The sequence below is a fragment of the Solea senegalensis genome, linkage group LG2 (assembly GCF_019176455.1).
Source record: "Solea senegalensis isolate Sse05_10M linkage group LG2, IFAPA_SoseM_1, whole genome shotgun sequence".
Classification (NCBI taxonomy): Eukaryota; Metazoa; Chordata; class Actinopteri; order Pleuronectiformes; family Soleidae; genus Solea; species Solea senegalensis.
In genome coordinates, this window is record NC_058022.1 from 8,124,645 (window position 1) to 8,151,626 (window position 26,982).

The 26,982-nt window shown below is 40.5% G+C and overlaps 1 protein-coding gene across 2 annotated transcripts; it reads right to left on the reverse strand.

Moving 5' to 3' along the window:
• Positions 1-3,386: 3,386 nt before the first annotated feature.
• On the reverse strand, positions 3,387-25,249 carry ralba (v-ral simian leukemia viral oncogene homolog Ba (ras related)). Of its 2 annotated transcripts, XM_044016384.1 has the most exons (6): positions 25,116-25,249; positions 19,459-19,583; positions 7,392-7,611; positions 6,140-6,348; positions 5,380-5,557; positions 3,387-4,917 (listed from the first exon to the last, which is right to left on the reverse strand). In XM_044016384.1, exons 3-6 carry the CDS (start codon positions 7,503-7,505, stop codon positions 4,795-4,797), a joined length of 624 nt encoding a protein of 207 aa, XP_043872319.1. In that variant the 5' UTR covers positions 7,506-7,611; positions 19,459-19,583; positions 25,116-25,249; the 3' UTR covers positions 3,387-4,794. The 2 variants fall into 2 exon arrangements, with proteins under 2 accessions (XP_043872319.1, XP_043872313.1); XM_044016378.1 differs by lacking the exon at positions 19,459-19,583.
• Positions 25,250-26,982: the final 1,733 nt, after the last annotated feature.

Here is a 26,982-nt window from a genome sequence, read left to right on the forward strand (position 1 = left end):
ACATATGACTTTGTCATACTAAAGTATGACATTTTTGTCAAATTTTGGACTACATTATCTAAACTATGACTTTTTTGTCAAATTTTGGACGTCATACTTACCTATGACTTTTTTGTCAAATTTTGGACGACATACTAACCATAGACGTTTTTGTCAAATTTCTGATGTCATAATTACCTATGACTTTTTTGTCAAATTTTGGACTTATTATACAAATCCTATGACTTTTGTCAAATTTTGACGCCATACTTACCTATGACTTTTTGTTAAATTTTGGACGGCATACAAATTTTCTTGTCAAATTTTGGACGACATACTAAACTATGACTTTTTGTCAAATTTTGGACGACATACTAACCTATGACTTTTTGTCAAATTTTGGACGTCATATAAACCTATGACTTTTTTGTCAATTTTGGACGTCATACTTACCGATGACGGGCCATCGGTAGTTAGCACTCTCGCCTTGCATAGGTGCTTCTCGCCTTGCAGCGAGAAGCACCGGGTTCGAGCCACGGTTTGAACAAGGGCCTTTCTGCCTGGAGTTTGCATGTTCTCCCCGTGTGTGCGTGGGTTCTCTCCGGGTACTCCGGCTTCCTCCCACAGTCCAAAAACATGCAATGTGGGGAATAGGTAAATTGGACACTCTAAATTGACTGTAGGAGTGAGTGTGAGAGTGAATGGTTGTTTGTCTCTATCTGTGTGTGGCCCTGCGATGAACTGGCGAACTGTCCAGGGTGTACCCCGCCTATCGCCCAATGTAGCTGAGATTGGCACAGCACATACTAACCTATGACGTTTTTGTCACATTTTGGATGACATAGTAAACAATGACTTTTTTGTCACATTTTGGACGACATACGAAACTGACTTTTTTTGTTACATTTTGGACAACATACGAAACTATGATTTTTTAGTCAAATTTCGGACAACATACTAAACTAGGGAGAGATTGAGGGGCTTTGAGGGTATGAGGTGTATATACAGAGAGAGAGAGAGGGAGAGAATTGGCTGAAGGAAAGACTCAGTCTTATTAAATGGCAGGAGTGGAGGAGAAAAAAAAAGATGGTCCAAGCAGGCTTTTCTTCTTTCAGTGCCGGGTCATTTGTGCTGTAGAGTGGATCTGTTGATAGTTGGGCTATTATAGCCACACAATGCAGTCTAGGAGACACATTGGCTGATGTTTCATGACATGCCAGATAGGTTTTCTTGCTTTTTTTTGTGATAATAGCAACAATACAGTTCCTGGGTGACTATGGACATTATTTGACATCTGTATGATCCATTTGAAATCATTGTTGTTGTATTGTTGAAAGCGGACAGTAACTTATTTTTTGTTCTGTTGCTCTTCCTATTTCGGGAAATATTTTAGTTAACGTAATGCACATCAGTTTACAGTTAATGTTGCTTTTGTAATGTAACGTTGACTTTGTGTTAGTTGATGTATTAAAATATACTCATTTTATTTAAAAAGAGGGTTACCTGGTCATTATACCACCAATGTGATAATTAATAATTCTTTTTTTTTTAAATGTCACTCAGTTGCATTGAGTGAGAAAATCGTCACTGCTGGATTATTGTGAAACACAGTGAGATCACTAATGATGCAGAAAGCGGCACACAGCAGCACTGAATACCAAGACTGCCATCACATGGCCGGAGAGTGAACCACGTCTCCCCCTCTGAGATGTGGAATGCAGACAGGAGGATGTGGCACAGGAGCTAAAATTGGAGTTATTCTCTGTCCATTGCATTTATCTTACAGGTCGAGCACAATTCCACCGAGTCTGTTTCTCTTTCTGTATAATGAAGGATTGTGATGGTGCTTTATCACTTGAACATCCTCATTCCCAACATTAGCTCTGGTATAATGAGGGTTACTCGGAGGACGGGGGACCTCTCTACAGAATGATAAAAGACCCCAGAGTGTGCCACTGACACTGCATCGGTCATTAGGCTGTCTCAATTTGCCCTTTCATATATTTCTAAATAAGTGCCTTCCTGTGGGTTTAACAGACCACCTAATCTGCCTACTTAGGGGTACAGGGGGAAGAGTGGAAATCCACAGAGGTGAGTGTCAGGCAGGTAAATGTGCTTGTAAGCACTGTGACATGTTTTACTTCTGTGGTGGAAAAGCTGCCAGTCTTTCAAACCTATTAGGCATCACTGGAGGCACGAATTGTGGAGATTAATATGTTGAATATGTGGCTTCCATTAATGTTGCCGGTCTAAATACCGCTGAACTTTTGCCCATCCATGGCGAACACTGAATTTAGGAATTCGTCTAGTGTTGGCACCTTCTGATCAATACTTGTAAATATACAATTCTCTCCTGAAGAGCCCGAAACAGGGACTCTTATCTCTGATGCCATTAAGATGCAAAGCGTGGAGCAGCTTCATTGCCAACAAATAGGTGATTAAGTTTGAGGACATGAGGGACATTTTGGTGTTGACACAAAAGGGGACTTGATGCTGAAATGCTGCTGGAAAAGATGCTCTCTGCATTCCCAGGAGGTTATAGAAATATCACTGTAAGTCATACGTCCCTTCAGGAATACAGCAAAAGAATTCCAAGAAGCAGAATTAGGTCACCATGAAATAATTTTTGACTAAGGCACAAATAAGTTTGAAAAGAGTTTCCTATTTGGATCTCAAAGTTAATGGACTTCAAACAGACTGCTTTGTGACATTGAACACCACAGGATATGTGGTCATAGTAAGTCAGCGCTATTTCGCTTTCTTTAACACAACACAAAGGGGAGACACTTCCTCTTATTCTTCACAGGAAAACTATTTTCAAAGTGATATATGGCCTGTGGTGTAATCAACCCGGGGTTTTCACATTGTGAAACAAGTTCCACTGACTCAGCTGTCCCTAGGGGTTCAGCGGTGAGAGCCTGCAACTGGCTCGTCCCAAGGATGATGTTACTCAATTCCTTGTCGTGTCAGATAAGCATGTAAGGTTAATGTAACTGGCCATGCTATATCACTGTCAAATTGAGGAAAAACAAGCCATTGGCAGTCTTCCCTAGATGGGAGAGGAACGATCAATGCAAAGTGAGTAACTGGTGGGTTATTTGACTAAACTGGGACATAGAATGCCTTAGGAAATTACAACTGTGGCATTTCACTTTGGTGGTGAATGCCAAAGTAATTGTATATATATATATTACACAGTTATTACCATCATCCATCCACTGGAGGGCAATATGCAGCACAAGGTCTTCTGTGAAATCCACTTTTTTACTGAAACTTTTTCATGAAATACCTGTTTCATGTCTACCTTCACACTCTCCGTAAACTACAAGAAAAATGGCTCAGTGGGAACCTTTTACGGTCTCCGAGTTTGCTTTCAGAGTTCTCACAAACAAAATAGTATCCAGCGATTACAAAGGGGGGGATAGCATTTATTAAGCAGCACTTCCACTGCAGAGACATTAAAGTACACTCACAGTTGTAGGAAGTAAAAGGAAAAAAAAGAACGGATGCGTTTCAAAGAATGTTTTAGGCAATGGTAGATTGATTAAACCACAGTTCAGATGTTGGCATCCTGGTCAAAATCTTCAGTCACACAGACAGAAAGGTGGTCAGGTTTTCTGGTAGACGCGCATACACTCAAATAATTAATATACATACTGTACAGCCATAAGCATTTTTTTTTTGTCATTTTCGTTGGCACAGTTCAGTAAGAAGTTCACTTCTTATGTATTGGCAATGTAGTGCATATTATTCAAAAAGACCCAGGACTAAAAAACAAACAAGCAATTAGAATTGTTAAAATTTATAAGCAGCTACCGATTATAATGACATCAGAACCAGAAGCAGGATGGCCTCCAGGATTGTCAAAAACTGTCTCGCAGGAAACAGGCAGTAACCTGCAGTGAGAAGGACCAGACTTTATGAACATGGCAGAGAAACATGAGGATGAACAGGTCTACTGTCCACTCTCAATCACCGCTCATTTTACCCACAACAATGTGATGTGCAAGTGGCAACATTGCTCCCATTTTTTTCATGGCGAGTATCAGCAATGCCTAGTTTGAGATCATGTAAGGCCTACTTATGGAGAAAGACAGTCCAGTTTGGCAACACATCTCTTCTGAGTACACTCATGATTTGTCTGTGGTCAGAAATCCACAAATCACAGGATGTACTGGGAAAAAAAACACCCCAAAACAAAACAAAACAAAACTGAAAGCAGCCTTACAAATGAACACAGTTGAAAGCGTTTCAACAGTCATTCCAAACATGCTCCAAACTGGAAAGAAATGAAATGAGGCCGACATCTTCAACACGACAAGTCACTGTCATCATCGCTGATTACAAATATGACAGAGACCAGCATTAGAGTTACAGTAAATTGGTCATCATAAACTCAAAGGTTCAATGGCGAGGGGAAAAAATATGCAGATTAAAATTATGATTGGGTTAAGAACTCAAGGGCACTGTTTAGTTGAGAATAATTCTGTTGTAAAACACTGAACCAAAGTCAAAGGCAGTATTATCACTGAGTTAAACAGTGAAGACTTGAGCAGCAGAGATATTGTCTGTGGCAGTTTGGTCATTGGCTTTACCAGCACTGTAATCCAAGTCACAGTCACAACAGTGGTTATCTTCCAACAGCTACTCAGTTTAAGTCAATTAAAAACACACAAAAAAAACCAAAAGGACACTACACTATAAACAGCTATTAAAAAAGATTACATTTCATTTGAATGACAATTACAAGGACGCTTTGCTTTGCTCCCCAACTTCACAGTTGTATTGCGGGACGTATTAAGGTCTATGAAGAGTTCAAAGTAAACAACACCTCTCTCTGAAACTCTTCTTGTTCTTCTTGTTCTTGCCTTTTCCATTTTTGTCTTTGTTTTCTGACATTTTCTTGCCTCGTACTTCGCGCATCAGGTCAAAGAACACCTGGAGAAAAATGAGAGAACATATCAATTCAAGTCTTTACATAGTAAGGCACATGCCTTTCAATATCAGAGGAAGATGAGAAGAGAAACCCAACAGCTCACACAATGAAAAAGCACTCTGCATCAGTGGAGAGAAACAAAAAACTTCCTTTTAACAGGAAGAAATCTCTGGCAGAACCAGACTCATGTGCCTCGCCCGGTTGGGGTGAAAGGAAACAATGTGGAACAGAGGACAGCAGATGTATAACAGTTGTATTAAGTACTGTCCAAGTAGTAAATACATTCATAATATTTTTATGGTATGATATCACAGTGTTGTTCACACTAGCAGTAGCATGAATTTTACTGATACAAATGTAATTATAATGTGATAATCTGACTAAAAACAACATTCTGATGCAGAAACAATAGCACTTCTTATATGAAAACACAACACTATACAGATTCATTTGTAGAGCTGCACCTTGTCGACGTTCGCTCTGGTTTTGGCTGATGTCTCGACATACTGGACGCCCCATTCTTCAGCTTTCCCCCGTGACTCATCCACAGACACCTGCCGGCGCTCCTCCAGGTCTGACTTGTTTCCTACCAGCAGGAGAGGAATCTTGTCCTCCTCTGCTTTCACTCGCAAGATCTGCTCCCTGCCGGCACAAAGCAGATTGTGTATTTATGGTCGTTAGACCAGCTCTCTTTATGTGGATAAATGAGTGAATGTTTCATTGTTGTGTTGTGTGCGAAAACGATGACATTTTAAAAATTGACCGAGCCATTCATTTGGTTTATTTGGCTCTAGTTCGTTCACATTTTGGCGGATTCTCCAGTGCTGCTGACTAAAATATGCATTCAGCATTTTGCTCATGCTGAGAATGAGAAGAGAAGCCGTCTAAATCCTATCAAAACGTTCCCGCCACAACAGATCCACTCTCGACAATCACACACACACACACACACACACTGGACCATTAAAGCGTAGCTATAGTGCAAGTACTTGAAAACAATCTTCTTACCTGGATTTGCATTACTAATTCAGAACCTGGTATTGGCAGACAGATCAAAGGCAATAGGAAAAAACTGAAGGGGCATGACTATTTAAGTGGCTGCTCTGGGCCCCTGCTTACAAAGGTATATTCTACAACACTCAAAATACCATCTCTTGGAGTTCTCTTCTCTAAGTTTGTGACCTCAACATACAGGTGCTCCGATTCACACGCTTGCTTCAGTACCTGAACTCAGCGGTGGCAGTGAAGGACTCGTGCTCTGTGATGGAGAAAACCAGTAGGAAGCCCTCCCCGCTGCGAAAATAGTTGTCCCTGATGGCAGCGTAGTCCTCCTGGCCTGCTGTGTCTAAGATGTCAATCTGGACCTCCTCCCCGTCCAGGACTACCTTCTTCCTATAGCTGTCTGCCTTGGTGGGCTCGTAGTCTTCCACAAACTGTGAAAAGTAAAAACATTCATTTTCTTTGTGACGCATAAAAAGAAAAATTGCATTTACACACATGCAGCCAAGTGAAGCATGAGCAGAGACAGCGAGTGGGACAGCTTGATTAAAATGGACATGCATTTGGACATTAGACATACAGTATTACTATTTAACACATGTACTGTAGACCAGCTGTGACCATCTCCAGCCTCAACTTGTCACAGAGTCTTAGATACAGCAATTTAGCACCTCTGTGATAAAAGAGCCCCTTTTGTTCGTAAAATCTTGTTCTTACGACTCCATTTTTGTTTGAAAACATATATTTTATTATGGACAGGCGAACAGGACCTTTGGAAACAATGAGGCAGTTACTTTCATTCTGAAATTCACTTTCTGACTGGTTCTTGTCAGCCACAACTCAACTGTTAGCTGTGAAAGAAAACCTCTTAAAGTGTACTCTCGGTTTCACCTTGTCATCGGTTTGATGACAGTAATCTTTGTTCTTACTTTTCACCATTGCTCCGTCTCGTTAGTAATACTCTCTTGAACCAAGCAAACAACTGCAAATGTCAGAATCAGCTTCCTCTCTTCTCATACAGTACATGTTGTACATGTAGGCACATAAGGGATGCAAATTCCTTTTGCAAATGAGCTAAAACACTCTTCTGGATGCAGATTGTGTTTATCTGAAAAGGCACTTTTTGAAATGAAAACAGTAGTATGGATGTAGCCAAACTCTCAAGTCACACTCAGCAGCTTCTCTGTTTTCTCAACCATTTCAAATTGAACATTCCTTACAATTGCATCACATTAAAAGTGGTTTTATTGCTAAACCACTGTCAGGGAGCTTTAAATATGAAGCTGTTACAGAAAGCGCAGACCTATTAACCACCAACTACTTAATTTACCAGTGACATTCACATTAGAACAATGGATATATAATGAAAACTTGAACTGGGTTAGAGCAGGTGACTAATGTTTACTTTTGAAACGAATGGTTCTTTATCTGTTCTGCTCACCTTCAAGCCATAGCGGTTTTAAAATTGTGGACTTACCTCATCATACATGAACTGTAGGGTAAGGGCCGACTTCCCAACGCCACCACTGCCCACCATTATCACCTTGTGCAGTGCCAAAGAGCTCTGGTTTTTACTCTTGCTGGTAGCCATTGCTGGATTCTTCTGTGCGCCTCCGTCTCACACACTCACACACAGGCACACCCAGACACACACACACACACACACACACACACTTCCCTGCACTCTGTGACACTACCTGTGAATGACAAAAGTGGAAACATAGCGTCTACAGTAAATAAACTCAACACAGAGAGAACAGAAGTGTGCAGAGGACAAGTGCAGCGACAGATGGCAGTTGTTACTTAACAGCTTTCAGTGCGACAGTAACTTGCTGTGCCAAGGCACTAGGCTTTGCTCCAACAAATCTTGAATCCTAACCCCCACCCTTCCCATTAATGTGCCAAATTGCCTACTCATGAATCCTAGATCTTTATAAAGTTCGCCATCAAAAGGTCATTGCAGCTGATCAGTAGTAATGAAGCTATCATTCTCCTCTGCGGGGCGACATTTAGGCTTGCATTAAAGCAGGGCATCATGTGCTAAACTCATTCAATAGAAGACAGACATCACTGGATATTTATCTGCTCTACAACAGCCCCTGTTCTTAGACAGTCTATAGCTTTTGCCTGACCCCACAACACCTTCCATCTCTGTCAGACACAACTTACAACAGAGAGCAAAGTGATGACACTGGAAGTACCAGCAAGCCATGTCTTGGCTGTCACAGATGGGGAAAGATATAGCTAAAGTGTGCAAAAGGAAAGAGAACCAGGAGGCAGTAATATAGATGCCAACTGCTATAAAACACTAAAGAAGAAGTGTCCAAAGCCCTCATTGGGGCACTGGGTGGGGCACCAATGTTCTTGTCAAGCTTTGCAATCAATTAAATATGCTGAATCAATGTTGATGTTAGTTGTGGAGAGAGATGGCCGTGATTGGCTGTTAAGACAATCGGAAGATGAGAAGAGACACAGAAATGAAGAAGCAAGCTAATGACTCAGCGCCAAGAGGGCACACGCCAACAAGCTCATATACATCAACCCTTCTCAATGACTTCCTCATTTAATTTGGGCAGTCAAACAGAAATAACAAATTAATAATAACTAACTGCAACATGAACAACATTGCACTGTACGAGAGGACTGAACACTGAATATTCACTGTCCATCACTGAATAGTTCTTATAGTTTCCCTTTTTCATAGACTACCACCATCTGCAGGAAAGGAAAGTATTGTCCTCTCACAAAGGGGGTGAACATGCATGCTGGTTGCTTGTCTGTTGTAGTGTGCGACTACAATTTCTTTCCTCGACACATGCCAGCAGAGGCTGTGGTCAGCGTTCTTTGCCGTTGGCAAACCATGAGGGTAGCGAGTCCTGGGCTTAAGAGGAAGATGACTGTCAGAGCCTTTGGATGGAAAAGGTATACCTGCCAGTTTGCCTACTATAATCATTGACCACAAAAGAAAACTCCTCTATTAAATCAGGGATGCAATAAATGTTAGTTATTTTCTCAATTGGATAATAACCTGCAGAAAAACGAGGACGATTTAAGTTGTATCAGCAGACATTACCATAAAAATGATTGGATATTGGCAAAAAACTTAAATACAGAGCATGTCTGGCTTGACTGTAATGTTGCAACGCATTAAAATGATCATTAAACCAGACAATGATGGCTGTTTTAATGTCCATTTCATCCTTCAGAGACTTTGGCATTTTGTCTTTCATTGTTACTGTTGAGCTGACTCTCAGAATGGGTCTGAAAACTACACTTCCCAGAGTTCACCAGCAGCAGCAAACTGACTGCCTGTCACCTGATCAGTCATTGTCACTTATTTGGAGCACCTGTGAAGACACTGAGGGACTCAGCCATTCAGTCAAACAAACTTCAGAGAGAAGACCTCAAGTTCACTCATAGGTTCAGTCCGAAGACGCCAATGGTCGGTGAAACATTTTATTTACTTTCATGGTGTTTGAAATGCTGCTTCAAATGTTTAAGTTTGTTTTACTTTGTAGATTGCCTGAAAAACACACTGAAGCATTGGCTGCATTGATTTAAGTTAAATAGATTTGTGATAAAACAGTATTTCATTTTTGAGTTTGGAAGGTGAAGATACAAAAGGATAGTAAATGTTAAAACTTTATTAAAAAATGTAGAAAATGGATGAAATTCGATTTTATTTTATGTAAAAGGCTTTAATCCATTTAAAATGTTTAATTAATGTTTACATTTATTTAAAATGCATTAAAAAATGTTTAATTAAAATGTTTAATTAAAATTGTAACTTTTGTTTCTGTCTTTCAAGGTTTACAACCTAATTTACCGTCCAGACCAATCAACTGATAAAGCCAAAAGGAAAATAAAAGTGATTGAGTTGGAAATTTGAGTTGTCCTGTGTCCTTTGGATTTTGAACAAGAAGAGAACTTGACAGTTGTAAACCACGCAGAGCAGCCTGGCCCTGAGGATAAACGGCTTCAGATCCAGTAAAAGCTGCTGACGCAGAAGTCAAGATGGCAGAAGAGATCCTGGGGAAGTCGGTCCAGCAGCTCAAAAAGGAGAGGACCATTGCAAAAAGCAGCTTCACAAGACAGGCCAACTTCATTTCAAGAGGAGCAAGCAGCATGCTTCAAGTGGAGTTAAAGGAGGAGTTCATTAAGCTTTCAGACTGCTTCAGAAAGATGCTCGATGCCAATGAGGACTACAGGATTGGATTGGAGGCTGACATTAAAACTGAAGACGAGGACGCAGGTCTTGATGTACAGCAAGAAGCCGACATTGATAAATCTGTAAAAGAAGGTGAAACAAAGTTGAAAGAAATAAGAGACATTGTTCAAACAAACCTGTGGTCAAAGTATGGAGGAAGTGAACTTCCTGTGGCAATCCTGGAAGCAGAAAAAGCCAATGACAAAGCGGCTGATGTACCCGTGGAAAGTGCCAATTTAGAGGGCTATGAAGTGCACCTCGTTCTCTTGGACAAGAGAATAAAGGAAGCCATCTCAGCAATGTCAACATGGGAGAGATGGATCCCTGTGGAATTAAAGGATGAATTAGGTGGAAGAGTCAAGGACCTAAGAGCATCCTACTACAGGCTTGAATTAAGGAAAGCTGAATTTGCCACTGCGCGGACGATCAATGAGCAAGGCACAGGAGTGAAACTACTACCCCAACCAGCAACATTCACACCAATAGTGAGAATCAAGCCAACCACTCTACCTATCTTCAATGGAAGCAAGAGGGAATATCACAGATGGAGGAAAGACTGGGAGAGTCTGCAAAAGCAGGGAGAGCCATCCGGATCAACTGAAGTTAAGAAAATTCAACTTTTGGAAAGTGTGGATGACAAAATCTCAAAGGACCTCAGGCTTTCAACCTACACAAATGCCAATGACATGTTCAGAGTCCTGGAAAACAGATATGGCAACAAGTCAACCATCACTGTGGAAATACTTGAAGAGCTGGAGAAGATGCCACAAGTGAAGGGGAACCAGCCCAGAAAGGTCATTGACCTCATTCAGTCAGTGGAGAAGGCCCTAGCGGATCTCACAGAGTTAGGAAACTCTGGAGCCATAAATAACCCACTGGTAATTAAATCAATTGAAAGTAAGTTGCCTGACTTTATTAAAAGAGACTGGTTGATGTTCATGTTTGAACCCAGAAACAATGTCACATCAGACAACCACTTTGACATGCTCTTGAAGTTCCTGAAAAGTCAAGAAGAAATACTAGAGAGACTTGAACAGCTCAGAACTGTGGAGAAGATGGAGAAATCAGATCTTCCAGACAAGAAGTATGACAGGAAGATTGCTTCAACAAAAACCACAAAGAAAGAAGAGCTTGATGAGGTATGTGGTATCTGTGGTGATAGTGGGCACAACAACAAAATCTTCTTCTGTAGAAAGTTCAAAAAACTTAAGCTACCAGAAAAGAAAGCTGTATTGAGAAAGCTGGGAGCATGCAGAAGATGTCTTGGAAACCATGATGAAGAAGGATACTGCAGAGACACTTTCCTATGCAGAAATAAAGACTGTAAAAGGGAAGGTGGTGCCCCAGACCACCATTTTTTCCTCTGCCCAAAAGGAGAAGTCAAAAGAGGGGAAGAGAGAAAAAGTGGAAAGGACTGCAAAGGTGAAAGCAAGCTAACGGAGGAACAAGAGAAGATCTTATCAGAACTTTCCCCAGAAATGGCAGATCGATGCAGAAAGGCTTTCACCAACACAAACAAAAACACAGTGACACTCGACGCTTCAGGCCAATCTGAGCTACTGCAGAGAAATGGGGTCTCTGAACTTCCTGTCATCATGATGTTGATGCAAGTCACTGCAAACGCAGGGCAGAGGATTGGGACTTTAATTGATCTTGCTTCAGATACAAACTACATTACCCATAAGGCTGCTGAGAGACTGAGGTTAAGAAATGAGAAGATAACTTTAGTTGTGCATGGAGTTGGTGGAATGACCATGAAGGTGAACACACGAAGGTATCTCCTCAAAGTCAGAGTCAAGACTCCAAAAGGGACGGAAAGAGCTCATGAAATGGTCTGCTACGGCTTGGATGAAATCGCCAGAGTGCATCAAGTAATTGAACCTGAGAAGCTGAAAAAATTCTTCCCAGAAGTCAAACTTAAAGAGTTGGAAAGGCCAGAAGAGGTCGAACTTCTCATAAGCCACCGAGAGGGAAGACTGGCTCCCCAGAGGGTAAAAATAATCGGAGACCTCGTCTTGTGGGAGAGTCCATTAGGGAAGACAGTGGCTGGAGCACATCCCGACTTGTTTGAAGAAGTGGAGGTTGCAGCATATGAGTCCAAAACACACTTTGCTCGCTCCATGAGGGCAGCAGCTGCCAAATATCAAGAAGTCGCAAGTCTAACAACTGACACAGCCCAGCTACAGCAGAAGGATTTTGCTCAGACCAAATTTACAGCTGCCAGCAACCGTGAGTTCCTTGAGTGGTGGCACTGGGACAGCATCGGAGCCGCATGTGAGCCAAAATGTGGAGGATGCCGATGTGGAAACTGTCCACCAGGAGGAAAAGAAATGACCCTGGCAGAGGAGAGGGAGCTTGAGATCATTAAAGGAGGCCTCACCTACAAGAAGGGGGATGCTCACACAGCAGCTCCACATTGGGATGCAAAGTATCCTTGGACGGTAGATCCTGCCTCTCTCCCAAACAACAAAGGTGCTGTCCAGGCTTGTTTCTTAAGGATGGAAAAGCAACTAAGTAGAGAGCCAGACTGGAAAGTCGCATATGCTACCCAGATTAACGAAATGGTTGAACGGGGCGCAGCCGTGAAACTCTCCAACAAAATCATGGACAAGTGGAACGGACCAGTGTGGTACGTAAGCCACCTGGTGGCACCAAACCCTCATTCAGTGACGACACCAGTTCGAATTGTATGGAATAGTAGCCAGAAATACAAAGGCGTGAGTATGAATGATGTTCTTCTGAAGGGACCAGACGTTCTCAACCCGATCAGAGCTGTCCTGCTGAGGTTCAGAGAAGGGATGCATGCATCTCTAGGAGACATCAAAAAGATGTACAACTCTGTATGGCTGGAGGAGCGTGAGATGCATCTTCACAGGTTCCTCTGGAGGGACAGCCCTGATGGAGAGATAAGTGACTATGCCATTACCAGAGTCAACATTGGGGACAGACCTGCTGGTTGCATTGCTCAGTTGGCTATGAGGGAAACAGCACGGCTGCCGAACTTCATGCACTTGGAAGATGAGCGCAGAGTCATTGAAGAGGACAGTTATGTGGATGATCTCTTAACCTCCCAGAACGACCTAAATAGACTGGACGAAATCACAGCGAACGTTGAAGAGATCTTGAAAGCAGGGGGTTTCATCCTCAAACCATGGGTACGTTCAGGGCAAAGTGGGAGGCAAGGAATGGAGACAGAAGGTCCAACAGAGAAACAAGGCAGAACCTTAATTCTTCCAAATCAAATGAGGGTCGAAGACAACAAAGCCTTGGGCATCGGCTACCAAGTGGATGAAGATAAGCTCTACATGTTAACCTCAATTAACTTTTCCAAAAGAAAGAAGAAAATGAGAGTTGGAAAAGATCTTCTCAAGGAGGAGGTGAGAACTGAGACACCTAATCCACTGACAAGGAGGGATCTCCTAAGCCAAGTAGCTAGATTGTACGACCCAATTGGCTTAGTTACACCTGCCAAACAGAAGGGAGCAATTCTTGTGAGAAAAGCATTCCAAGAGGGAGGGGGTGGGAAACTAACCCAAGAAACCTGGGACCAACCTCTCTCAGAAAGCCTCAGAGAAGAAGCCATACAGCTTTTTGAAGAATATGTGCAGCTTGGACAGGTGAAATTCCACAGGAGCCTCACACCAGCTGGCTGGGAAGGGAAACCTTGGGGCATTACATTTTCTGATGGAAGTGACAAGACCTATGGAGCTGTGATGTACTTAAGATGGAAGACAAGAGAAGGCATTGAAGTTCGATTTGTTGAATCAAAAGCCAAGCTGACACCTCTGGATCAGAAGGGAGAAGCTGTAAAAGCTGAGCTCTGTGGTGCTGTCTTTGCAGCCAGGATCAGGAAGTATGTGGAAAAGCATGCTCGAATGAAGATTGAGAGATGGTTCCATCTACTTGACAGTCAAACAGTCTTGGGAGCCATACAAAGAGTCAGTTATGGGTACAAAACCTTCTTTGCAAATAGAGTGGGTGAAATCCAGAAGGCAGGACTAATGCAAGACTGGTGGTGGATCCCTGGAGATCTAAACATAGCTGACATCATAACAAGAGGGGGCGCTCCTGAAGATTTGAAGGAGAATTCCACATGGCAAAATGGACCAGAGTTCCTGAAGTGGCCATTGGAGGAGTGGCCTATAAAATCCGCTGGAGAGGTTGCAGCTCATGCTAGAGAGAGTGTAAACAAACTCCAGAGGAAGGCATTCTCAGGTGCATCGACAAGAGCTCAAGCAAGGAGGAGTCAGCAGAAAGTAGACCCACAAGCCATCCAGGAAATTCCAAAGATTGAGACTCAAGAGGAAAATCCTGTGGTAAACCCACCTCTTCTAAGAAGGAAGCCCACTGGCTGGGTTAAAGATCTTGTAGAAGTAAGAAGATTCAGTAGCCTGTCCAAACTGGTGAGAGTGATTGCCTGGGTTTGTCTAGCTGCCAAGCAGTGGCTGAAGAGGAAGTGCCGGGCCCCTAAACTGTCAAAGTGGGAGGTAACATCACCCAAGCAAGCTATGCTGACTGTCAAAGAACATGAAGATGCACTCAAGGACCTCTTTCTCGCAGCTCAAGAAGGTATATCTTTTTCAGACACAACTCTAAGCAGACTGGCAGTATACAAAGATGTGAACTCTGGACTGCTAGTTTGTGGAGGCAGAATTCAGACGTTCAACGAAGATAAGACAGCAGTGCCAGTTTTACCATTTGAAGCATGGGTATCTACATTGCTGGCACGAGAATCCCACAAAGCAAACCACGAAGGAGTGGCAGGAACCCTTCTCCGGATGAGGAAGAAAGCATGGATAATAAAAGGCCGTAGACTTGCCAAGAAAATGGTTGACAGCTGTGTGGTCTGCAGGAAAAACAAGGCAAAACAGTGTCAACAAATCATGGCTGACCTGCCTCTAGAGCGAACAGGCCCAGCTTCACCTTTTGAATTCACCACCATGGATCTGTTCGGCCCTTATGAAGTTAAAGATGAGGTCAAGAAGAGAGCTAGACTCAGAGTATGGGGGATAGTTTTCTGCTGCATGGCTTCTCGAGCCATACACACTGAAGTGGTGAGTGACATGTCATCTGAAGGATTCCTGCTAGCCTATCAAAGATTCACTTCACTGAGAGGAGCACCCCAGGAAACTCTGGTCAGACCCTGGCACTAACTTTGTGGGAGCCAGACCTGCTCTGGAGAAGCTTCACAAATTCCTGGACCGACTGAACAGGTCTGAACTTGAAGATACAGCTGCCAAGCATGGTACAGAATGGTCGTGGAAAATCCATCCTGCAGACTCTCCCCATAGGAATGGTGCAGCAGAGGCAGCTGTCAAAGTAGTGAAGCGGGCGTTGAGCAACCTTGGTGGAGATGGCGTTTTCACATGGGGAGAATTCCAAACATTTCTCTTCATGGCAGCCAACCTTGCAAATGAGAGACCCATCGATGCAAGAACTCAAAGCAGAGAAGATTGTGTAGAGTATATCACCCCGAATTCTCTGCTTTTAGGACGTGCCAATCCAAAGGGAGACCCTGGAGATTTCCAGTTTGACGGGTACCCTTACAAAAGACTTAAACATATTCAAGCAGAGTTAAGCCATTTCTGGAAGAAGTGGAGCCAATTGGCTGGACCAAATCTGTTCATAAGAAACAAATGGCACACCAAAAAGCGAAATGTTGCTGTTGGAGATGTGGTCTGGTTGGCTGACCAAAATGCCCTAAGAGGACAGTACAAGCTGGCTAGAGTGGTCAGTGTGAATGCTGACAGCAAAGGCATTGTAAGAGATGTGCTTGTGAAGACTTTTCCCAGCTATCCTGTTCACATCAAAAAGGCAAAAGGCAAAGAAGGGCCCACGAGAGGAAATGGTGAAAAAACCAGAAGGCTTCAAAACAAAATCCCAGCCACAATTCTTCATAGAGATGTCAGACGCCTTGTCATTCTACTTCCCGCTGAAGAACAAGAAAATGAAGGGCTTGTGTGACCTCTGGATTTGGAAAAACCAGGAGCTCAAGTGGGAGGTGTTGAGCTGACTCTCAGAATGGGTCTGAAAACTACACTTCCCAGAGTTCACCAGCAGCAGCAAACTGACTGCCTGTCACCTGATCAGTCATTGTCACTTATTTGGAGCACCTGTGAAGACACTGAGGGACTCAGCCATTCAGTCAAACAAACTTCAGAGAGAAGACCTCAAGTTCACTCATAGGTTCAGTCCGAAGACGCCAATGGTCGGTGAAACATTTTATTTACTTTCATGGTGTTTGAAATGCTGCTTCAAATGTTTAAGTTTGTTTTACTTTGTAGATTGCCTGAAAAACACACTGAAGCATTGGCTGCATTGATTTAAGTTAAATAGATTTGTGATAAAACAGTATTTCATTTTTGAGTTTGGAAGGTGAAGATACAAAAGGATAGTAAATGTTAAAACTTTATTAAAAAATGTAGAAAATGGATGAAATTCGATTTTATTTTATGTAAAAGGCTTTAATCCATTTAAAATGTTTAATTAATGTTTACATTTATTTAAAATGCATTAAAAAATGTTTAATTAAAATGTTTAATTAAAATTGTAACTTTTGTTTCTGTCTTTCAAGGTTTACAACCTAATTTACCGTCCAGACCAATCAACTGATAAAGCCAAAAGGAAAATAAAAGTGATTGAGTTGGAAATTTGAGTTGTCCTGTGTCCTTTGGATTTTGAACAAGAAGAGGACTTGACATACAGACAATAGCTGTTAAGTCAATGATCGAAAATGTGACAAGAATGAAATCATGTCAGTCTGGATCAGAGGATGCATTCTAACCCAAAGGGATGGTTTCTCTGAACTGCCAATATCCTGTGTTCTTGCAGTACAGCACACAGTCAAAGCCCATCATCTCACCTAGACATGCCGATTGACCATACTCTACTGCTTTCAGTCTGTAGCTTTAAGTGCGTGTATCACAGAGCATTTATTACGGGAATTGAATGTACTGTTCATAAGAATGCTTGTGTAAGTGTCATTGCTTTAAAATTAAATGTTTGTTTTTTGTAGTCTTGGAATAAGCCGTTCATACTGAATGATATTTCGGGCCTTGACTTCCATAAGCTTACGATATGAACAAAGAAGAATGACGAAGAATGAGTATTTTTTTTTATTTAGGGCTGCAACTAATGGTTATTTTCAGAATCTATTATTAATCTGTTGATTATTTTCTGGACTAATCGGGTACGGGTTCGGTCTGTAAAATGTTAGAAAACGCTGAAAAATGTTCTACATTTAACAAACCTGGAAATGATGTTGTTCTCAAATGTCGTGTTTTGTCAACACACACCAAAGCTATTCAGTTTTAATGACATTTAAGAAACTGAAAAATCAGAAAGCTTGTTTTAAATCATTGAAAACACACTTAAATCGATTATCGATTATCAAAATAGTTAGCAGTGGCCTCGTCTTGCCTAATAATTGATTAATCAAATAACTGTTGCAGCCCTAGTATTTAGATGAGTCTTCCATTTGTTACAATATGCACTCTCAAATTGGATTTCACTAATTCTTACAGAATGCACCTTCAAGTGTTAACACTCAGTTATCTGGGCTCCATCAATGCCATGTCTGAAACGTATACTATAATACTAGGGCTGCAACGATTGACTGATTCATTACTTAATCTGTTGATTATTTTTTTCAATTAAATGATTATGAAAATGATCAATTAATTAGTTGCAGCCCCAAAAATACTATCTAATGCAATCTTGAGGTGAGAGCCAGGAGAGCTACAGTGATAATAGACACTTGTTCAAATTGAGAGCAAACTCTTCTTTTCCTTCGCCCTCTTTTATCAACTCATTTTTATCTACATGTAAAAAGCTCATTTTCCCTCCTCCTGCAGTGACACGTTAATAGGAAAACTGAGCATCATAATCTGCTCTTCCCAGAAAGTAAACATTTCATTTTAGCAAATAAAACTATGAAAAAAACTAACTACTAAGAAAAAAATCACTGTTGTTTCACATAAGCACTGCAATTTTTTGTTGTAGTAAGAAAACATTTTCTACATAAATGTGCAGCTGTGGACATTTTCTCACACAGTCCAAACAAATCTAATCATTAAATCTAATTAACCTCCACTTGAGCACAAGCTTGAGTATGACAACATGGTGAGGATGTGGCATCAAGGTTACACTCTCTCTCAAACCAGGAAGGGAAGTCTAACTTATGCTCTTCCTGTCTTTGTTATTAGTAACCAGGCCAGTGAAAGGGCTTATGGGAAGGATATCAACACACACAGACACACAGACACACAGACACAAACAAGGTCCCCTGTCAAACTCAGGCCTTAAACATCAAGGCCATTTCACATTATTTACTTGTTACTCACTTCCCCACATTCAAGAACAGTACGAGCAAATTTCATTTCTATGAATGAAGCAATTGCAGTTAATAAACTGAAGATGAAAAAAGACTTAGCACAAGAAAAGTACTTAGTGCATACTTTCCAAAGGAAGTTCAGATACTTTGGGGATGGGGCATCGTCTGCCGTATAATATTACTACTTGCGAGTCGCACTCGGAGTTAAAATGAAAAATCAAGTGAATAAATATTGAGCCCTGACCCACATATTGAGCTGCAGTCTGCTTGATAGTGGTCCTTTTCAGGGGATATCAGGTCATGAAGAGGAGGGGGTACAGTCTAACAGACCACTCTAGATGCTAAGCTCCTGAAATATAGATGACACCAGTGCAATGAAGGGAAACAGGAATTTGCTGTGGTTCCCTTTGGAGGATGGGTCAGCTTTGCCTCCTTGCACAGCTCAACACTTTGACAGAGATGTGAAGAGGTTTTGCCAAGACTTACTTATTACTCCGATACAAATATACGACAAACTGACCGAGCCAGAGAATCGGGAAATGGACATCAGACAGAAACTGTAAATAGACCATTTCCTTACAATTGGACATTACAGACCATCCACACTTGTTTCTACTTATAATTGTATTAGGCACATGATCAAATGTTTAACTATGGTCAAATTTAAAGTAATGTACTAAGAGACATGAATTCCACTGTGAGGAGATAATTGAATTTAGTTGAAAGTAGAAATTCAACATCTCTGAGCTGCAGATAATCTCTCTCTCCCTCTCCTTCCCATTCTCTCAGTAAACCAGAGGGTACGGGGTAAGGGCATTTCCTCTCCTTAACTAATGGAAAAAACAGGGGCCCAATACTAAGCTTTCAAAATCCAAAGATCTGAGAAGGAGTTATCTCCCTGTAACTATTTTTCTCATCATCAGTTACCTCACTTAACCTGCGTCTTATCTTGATACACTTAAAATTCTGTTGCTTGCAAGGCGACGCTCCCTCACTAATGCCTACCTGGAATTCAGAACTCGTGTTGTGTCCTGTCCACTTTGTGCCACAGCAGGACAGAAAATGTCCAGCTTCTCTAGCAAATATGACAGCAGAGCTGAGCCCCTGGATTCTGGACAGCTTGCAACTCCCTGTGGCCAGAACAACATATTCCATTTGAGTCACCACAGTCAAAAGATACATATTTTGACTGTGTTTTTAAGAATGGATGTTCTGGAGTGCACAACAATTGGAATGTGTTTATCATACAACAACCAATAACTAAGCAGCAAGTCAAGATGTAGCAGTTGACAAGGACAGTGACAGTGAGGAGACAGCATTCTAAAAAACACACAAGGATACCACAAAAACAAGGAAGAATGTTTCGAGAATTGCTCCGTGCATACTAACAACTCTTGGACAGCAGAGTGCACAGAGGAGTCTTTGACGAAACGAGGCAGCCAAGTCCTCTGTGAATGTCCTTCCTACTTCAGCAGCATTGAGTGAGCTGCTTTTTTGGACACTTTTTCCTTTCTTGATAAATAAACATCCAAGGTGCAAATATATATCTTCACTATCTACACCGATTCCCAGAGTGTCAGAATGGTGACTCAGGCAAAATATTACAATATGATGCTGTACTATACACAAACAGTGCATACAATGAAATTGTTATTCAAAAGCTTTTCGGAGGGTTAAGCCTGAAACACACAAAATCTTCTCCCCTCTCGGCAGTGGATACAATATTATCCAAACATTCATGACTACCACATTAGTTAAGCATTCCACTGTGCTGATTCATGGAGGACAGAAAGAGAAGTTCAGTTCTCAGTATGCATCCGTAGACAAATCTATTCGCCCCTGCTGAGTAACTCCCAACTGCCCACTTATCTCTCACTTGCTATATATTTTTCCATTAGCCTGACAGCAAACAGGCTTAGTTAACACACCACCTACACCATGCACGGAGCTTGTGGTGCCATCACACTCTAAAATTGGCAGAGCTGTAAACTATGACAGTACCAAAAGCTATCCAATATCCCCTGATATCATATCTCCCCACCATCAGAGCTTGGATGTATTCATGAGCCTACAGTGCTAATAAACGTTGCTCCTTAGTGCACTAGTGAACATTTTGGGAAGCCTTAAAAAGTCAAAGCCCTTCTGCAACGTAATATTTACATCCCATAACAACAGAGCACACTGTGACCAACAGCTTTAGCACAGTTGACATAATAAAGAGAGCAGGAGTAAACACCGCTCACAGTAAAATCCTCCTGTCATTATCACCAGCTTATACATACTGTATGGTAAATACTTTCAGAGGCTGAGACAAAACTCTCAGTGCACGTTAGTGAAAGGGTGGCTTTAAGAGGGATTTCAAATCTGCCAGTGCTGCACATACACTACTGATCTGTGACCATTTGCAATTGAAATGAATATAACATGTGTATGTAATCCTTAAGTATGTCTTGATTAAACTTGGGGTAATAGACCTTTTTCATGGCAGATATTTTTCAACATGAAATAGTAGGACAAACACACAGGTTTTACCAGTAAAATTAATTAGGTTTACGTGAAACAGGGCCATGCTATTGTTAGAGTGTAGGCGTAGGTCAGACTAAATACTTGACACTTAAACCTGTAGTGTAAAATGTATTAGCTGTTGGGTGCATATAATGGAAGTAAATGTTAAAAACTGTCCAATGTTCCTATCATCTCATGTTGTGCCTTGTTTCGTCCACAAACCAATATTGTTCCCTTTTGATGCTTTCTTTGTTGTATGAAGCAAAGAAACGAAAAAATATTCACATTTAAGATGCTGAAAAATCCAACAGCTTGTTTTCATTATTTAAGAAAAGACTCAAACAATTAAATCTATTGTCAAAATAGTGTTGCAGAACTGGTCTCTTGTGCATTTTTAGAGACATAAGAGGCCAACACATTTAGCCTGTGACTAAGGTGAACAGTTACTGGTTACAGGATGGCTGGGTTCAGTGGGTTAAGGGAACTGATGCATCAAAAAAGTTGATTTATCTTTATATTCCCCAAATAAATATTTGCATATGTTAGTCTTCCTGTAGGAAACAGGATGTACTGCTCTTCCTCACTGGTCCTACACACAGCAATCACATCTACCGCATGGCAGAATGTCAAATTGATTGCCTTGGAGGAAGAAAAAGCACTCTACTTTTAAAGTAATTAATTTTCCTGTGGAAAAAGGAATGTGTAACTGCGTGATTCACAGATGTTGAAAAAGAGTTGGAATTTGCTGTTTGAAAAACACAATTTAACTTTTAAAAAGCAAAAGACAAAAGCTATTTGCTCAATGCAAAAGACCAATAAAGGATTATCTTCTCTCAGCTCATATTCCCCCGATGGTACTTGTAAAGTTCTCTCTGATTGCTTTTTTAACATTTTATATACTTGTATTTTGGCTTCTCCCTCTCTAGGAGTCGCCACAGGCTCAATTTGTGTGTGTGTCCAATTAACCCAATCAATTGGAGTACTGGGGACTGGCCTGCCGGGATTTGAACCGGCCACATAACAAGCCAAGTTCCCTTTCCACTAAGCCAAGGGCAGGCCCATTTTTATAATTTTATACATACACAAGGTAAAACATAATGATTCTCCTAGGCAGCTATGAAACAAACACTGTAATAGAAACAATATTCTGTAATAAAAAAGACAATTCCCAGTTTATTTTTCATTGTACATACGAGCATATTTTTTTTAAATCAAAAATGCATAGTTTTATTCTGTAATTAACTGACAGTCTAGCAAAATATATGAACCTCCCTTACTCCGTGCTGACAGACAACAGACAATTGATGGTGGCCTGGTATGCACTTATCTACATCACCATCTCCTGCACATAATCACTCACACAAGTCCAGTAAAAATGCCTTACACTAGTCTTTCTGCCCTCGCCCTCCACTTTCACTGCCAACATCATTAGCAGATGGTTTTCTGACTCCAGTGTCATACATACCAAGAACCCAGAACCTCCACAGAAAATGAAAAACTGATCATAAAAAGCAGATGGAGCTGTTAGATATGAGCCAACTGGAAAACAAGGGGATTAAGCTATGCAGAAAATGTATCGAGACAATCCTTCTTTAGTTGAGACATGGAAGTGGTTAAAGCACAAGAATAAACTTTCAGAAAGTCTTCAAAAGAGGTATGTGGGGTGAGTTCATCCCTGTGACATTTCTCCAAATCTGAAATCACTCCTTACTATATACTATATCTACAGGTGTGTAGAAAGCTGCCAATGTTGGTTAATATGCCAATCGAGGCAACATCCTATTGTAATTGTCTGGATGTCGCAAGAGAGATTGTACTTCCTGTGATGGTCAGAATGTTGTTTCAGGCGTTTTCCTGAAAAGTGACAGACAGCAGATTGTGAAAGAAATAATTATACGCTACGTTGGGGAAAACACTGAATACTTGGATGATGTAGTCATAAAAAATACATCACCAGCAGTTCCAAAACAAAATCTGGATCTGCTTAAAAACCTCAGCCCTAAAAGACTGTGTCAAACATTTCCTGAATTTGTTTAACTGAATAGGTGTGATCACTTTGTGTTGAGTCATTAACAAGGGACGGACTGCGTGTCATTCATGATGATATGGTGGACTGGCTCACAGGTTTAAACAGCCACCACACAAGATCCACAAGATGAGGTTTCCTCAAGGTGTGGTCAACAAGTGTGTTTACTCACCTTGTCTTATAGGTTATGACAAAATCTCACACACACAATGCACCTTTCTTAAAAAACAATACAATTTGTAAATTATTACAAAGTGCTGTTAACTTGTTTCCCTCAAGCTAATAAATGCAGAGAAATTCAATAAAAAACATTTCCAAAAGTCATTAATAAAGCCATAGTATGGACGTCAGGTCTGCATGTTTAATCCCACTCATTAGGTCTTCACGATGGTTGTTAATGCTAGGACTGAAAGGGCTGAAGTGGATTCAGTGTTTAACTCAAGAAAACAAAACTTTTGGCAATTGTCTAATTTGTGCCAGATTTCTCAAACCTAAGGTCACAAAACTGCAATAATATTAGCTGAGGGGTGTAAAGTATAGGCCCAAAAAGTATGAAACAGAAACAGGTTGTTTAATCAAGGCCGTTCTTGCCTTTAAGACACAAGATGCATGTTTAAATAAGAAGTCACTTTTCCTCAAATAACAATGTCAACAACATTAAACATGCCCATGTTTTTACTCCCTCAACTCAACCCCCTCTTCCTATCTCAAAACAACTAAAAGAGCTGATAAGTGAAAAGGTTACACCCTTCGCAGAAAAAGGAGCATCAGTAAACGCAGCAGCCACGGCCCAACACAAAATACAACTTCATCACAAAACTGTGTGTGTGTATATGTAAACATAAACAAAACAAGAGTTGACTCGAGTTCCAACACATTTATGTTTCTACACTACTCTGACCTTTCCGTATTTTCACCCAGTGGTCACATACACTGTTGTTACAAGTTCTCAGGAATAAGAAACGTCTGGCATGGGACAATATAACATTTGCATATCAAGTTTACGTGACTGTTTTTAACTCCCACTGAAATCACTTTACGTTACATTGAGATATAACATTTAACCTATTTCAGTGGGCATGACGTGGAAAAAAATTTGAATCTTACATTATCCCAATCTTCAAATAATAATTATTATCAATTATAAGATATTGGAATGACTGCAAAGATGCAGGCTTCAAAACAATTCACTAGGTAGATTCTTCTGCCTTTTCATGGTAAGATTGCTTTTTATTACAATGCACAAATACAAAAAGATAAATAATAAAGTATTGTCACACACCTAAGGATAAAGGGGATTATACTTTAATTAAGATTCAACTTTATGGATTTGAAAAAAGCTGGGTAACACCTGCATTATGACACATTCATATAACAAAGGAGAAAGAGAAACCAGTATGTTTGTCTATAACTAGTCTGTCCACAGCTAATAAAGACAGCAGAGTGAGTTCTGCTGACACTAAAGATTACACCAGCTGAAAACAACATGAGCTAAATCTGGGTGTGTCATCTCAGAGTGGGGTCAGTTTTCAGCGCAAAATAAACACATTATAGCAGTTAATATGAGCGACCAGCAACTAATCCCAGCGACAGGGCCAGTTACAGCTGTTGAAAAAGAACACAAAATAAATCCACTCTTAAAGTTCACAGTAGGCGCTGTAAGCTAACACCACAGGAGTGAGTTAACGGCACGGACATTAACACTAACCGACACAGACGCTCGTTAATTAACTACGACTTTAGTTGTTAGAAATCCGTCGTTACAACTCAGCGTTAATAAATAAAAATAGTTCATATCATTCGTTAACAGTGACGGAGTCGCGAGTGATGAAAGGAGAAGTCCACATCAGTTCACTGAGGCTAGTTAACCGCAGTAGCCAAGTGGCTAACCAATCTTGAACCACCACTATATTTACGTTGAATGTTATGTTTAACATTAGTATACCACCAACTAAAGCATTAACACTAATCTGTCCCCGGTCAGCCCGTGTCCACCGGTCGCTCGTACCTTCCCTAAAACAGCTGTGCTTTTATTTGTTTTCTCTTCCACTCTCCGACGGCCTTGTCAACAAAGACACACTCATTTATTCCTCTGCGTTAATAATAATAAAAAACATTTTCGAAGCCTCACCTAAATCAGGGTTTGTATCTCTTCCCTCGGTTGGTGCTACCTTGATGGCTGCATTGATATAGAGGATAATACCGAAGCATTGGCTTCCCAAATACTAACCGCTCCTGCAACAAAAGCCCCACCTTCCGGATGTAAGAAACCACGGATGACAGGAAGTGACGACATCATCACCAGACTTACTTTTTTAAGAACTTCATCTAAAAATGTTACACGGGATTTCTACCCAATAAATGCTTATCGTTCAACTTTGAGATTAAGAACCTATTTTTTATAGGTAGGCAGCAGCAAATACAAAACACTCAGTTACTAATGTTAAAACACAAGCGAAAGACAAACAATACAAATAAACCAGATTATTATTATTATGAAAACAAGTGCATCTTGTTGAGTTTGGATTTAGAAGCACTTAATGAAATCAACTCAGTTAGTTTCCAGTCTTTCTGCAACATATTCCATTAATAAAGCAATTTTTTTTATCAAAGCAACAAATGATCTTGTGAATGTAAAGAGTAAGGATCAGCACTTCTCTGTGCAAATGTCCAAGTATTGCCTCATGTGTGAAAGTATACCAATGCCTGATCCTTATTTTATTATTGGAGAAACTGGTGAATATTATATAGAGAGTATATTTGAGATAATACCTGTATGTAACGAAGGAAGAAAAACACTTACACATTAATTCAGTTGTATATATATATACAGATCGTCCTTCGTTTACTGTGTTTAGAAATGGCTGTGATGCACTGTGACACGCATATGGGAGCTGTTAAGTGAGGTTTAGTTTTATAACCATCCCACTATATTGATGTATTTATTCATATTATTCATTTCATTTTACCTTACGTGTATTTTTGTTCAACTATATGCAGTATTCTCTACATTATGCTTACAGTAGTTAACTCGACACTTCATGGTAAAATTATTTAACTCTTTTCACAATGCCCACAATGTTTGTTTGATTGTTTGTTTAATTGCGTTGTTACTGTGATGACTTTTAAAAGAAAAAAAAAAAAAGGTGAGTCATCAGTACAGTGATGTCATTTTCCCACAGCTCATAAACAGAAGGCATGCCAGACAACCACAGGTACATTTGACACACATTAACACAGCTTGGCCGTAGAGTGTGACAACAAGGTAGCAGAAACCCCAACCAAGCTGGCACAGTTTCCCCACAAGATCCCTATCTCACAAGATTAACAACAGTTTTTTTTATCTGTAACACCACCAAATTCTAATAATTTCCTATGTGGGCCATAACCTACATCCCCAGAAAATGTCATCAAAACACGTCCTTTACTTTTTTAGTTTTATTACTCACAGGCCGACAGACAAACGTGGAGGAGGGAAGTTCCCAGTGGCATTGTAATGTTTTTCAGGTATGTGGGTTTTATCTCTCTAGAAGTTAGAACACTCAAAGCTACATTCACTTTGTCCCAGAAGACTAAAGCAGAAGAAAAAAAAACCTAGAACATCTCACATTTGAGAAGCTGGATCAGAAAAAAATCACCTTTGTTTTTATCTTAAAATATACAGTAGCTTAAAGTGTGGATTAACTGACTGTCAGTCAAGCAGATAGATAGTAAAATATTGCATCTCTTAACCTCGAAACGAAGCATCTTTCATCTTTCATGAGAGATCTTAATACTGTACACCAGTGGTTCTCAAATGAGGGTCTGGGGACCTCTGATGACCCATAGCACACTACCAGGGTGTATTTGAAAAGTTGTGTGTTTTTTTGTTTGTTTTTTTTTACTTTTATTTAACAAATCTTAAGAGTACAAATCTTAAATGAAAGAAAATTCAAAGATTTCTTTCTAATCGAACAATTTAAAATCAGGTTATTCATCACTTTCAAGTGAAATGCAAA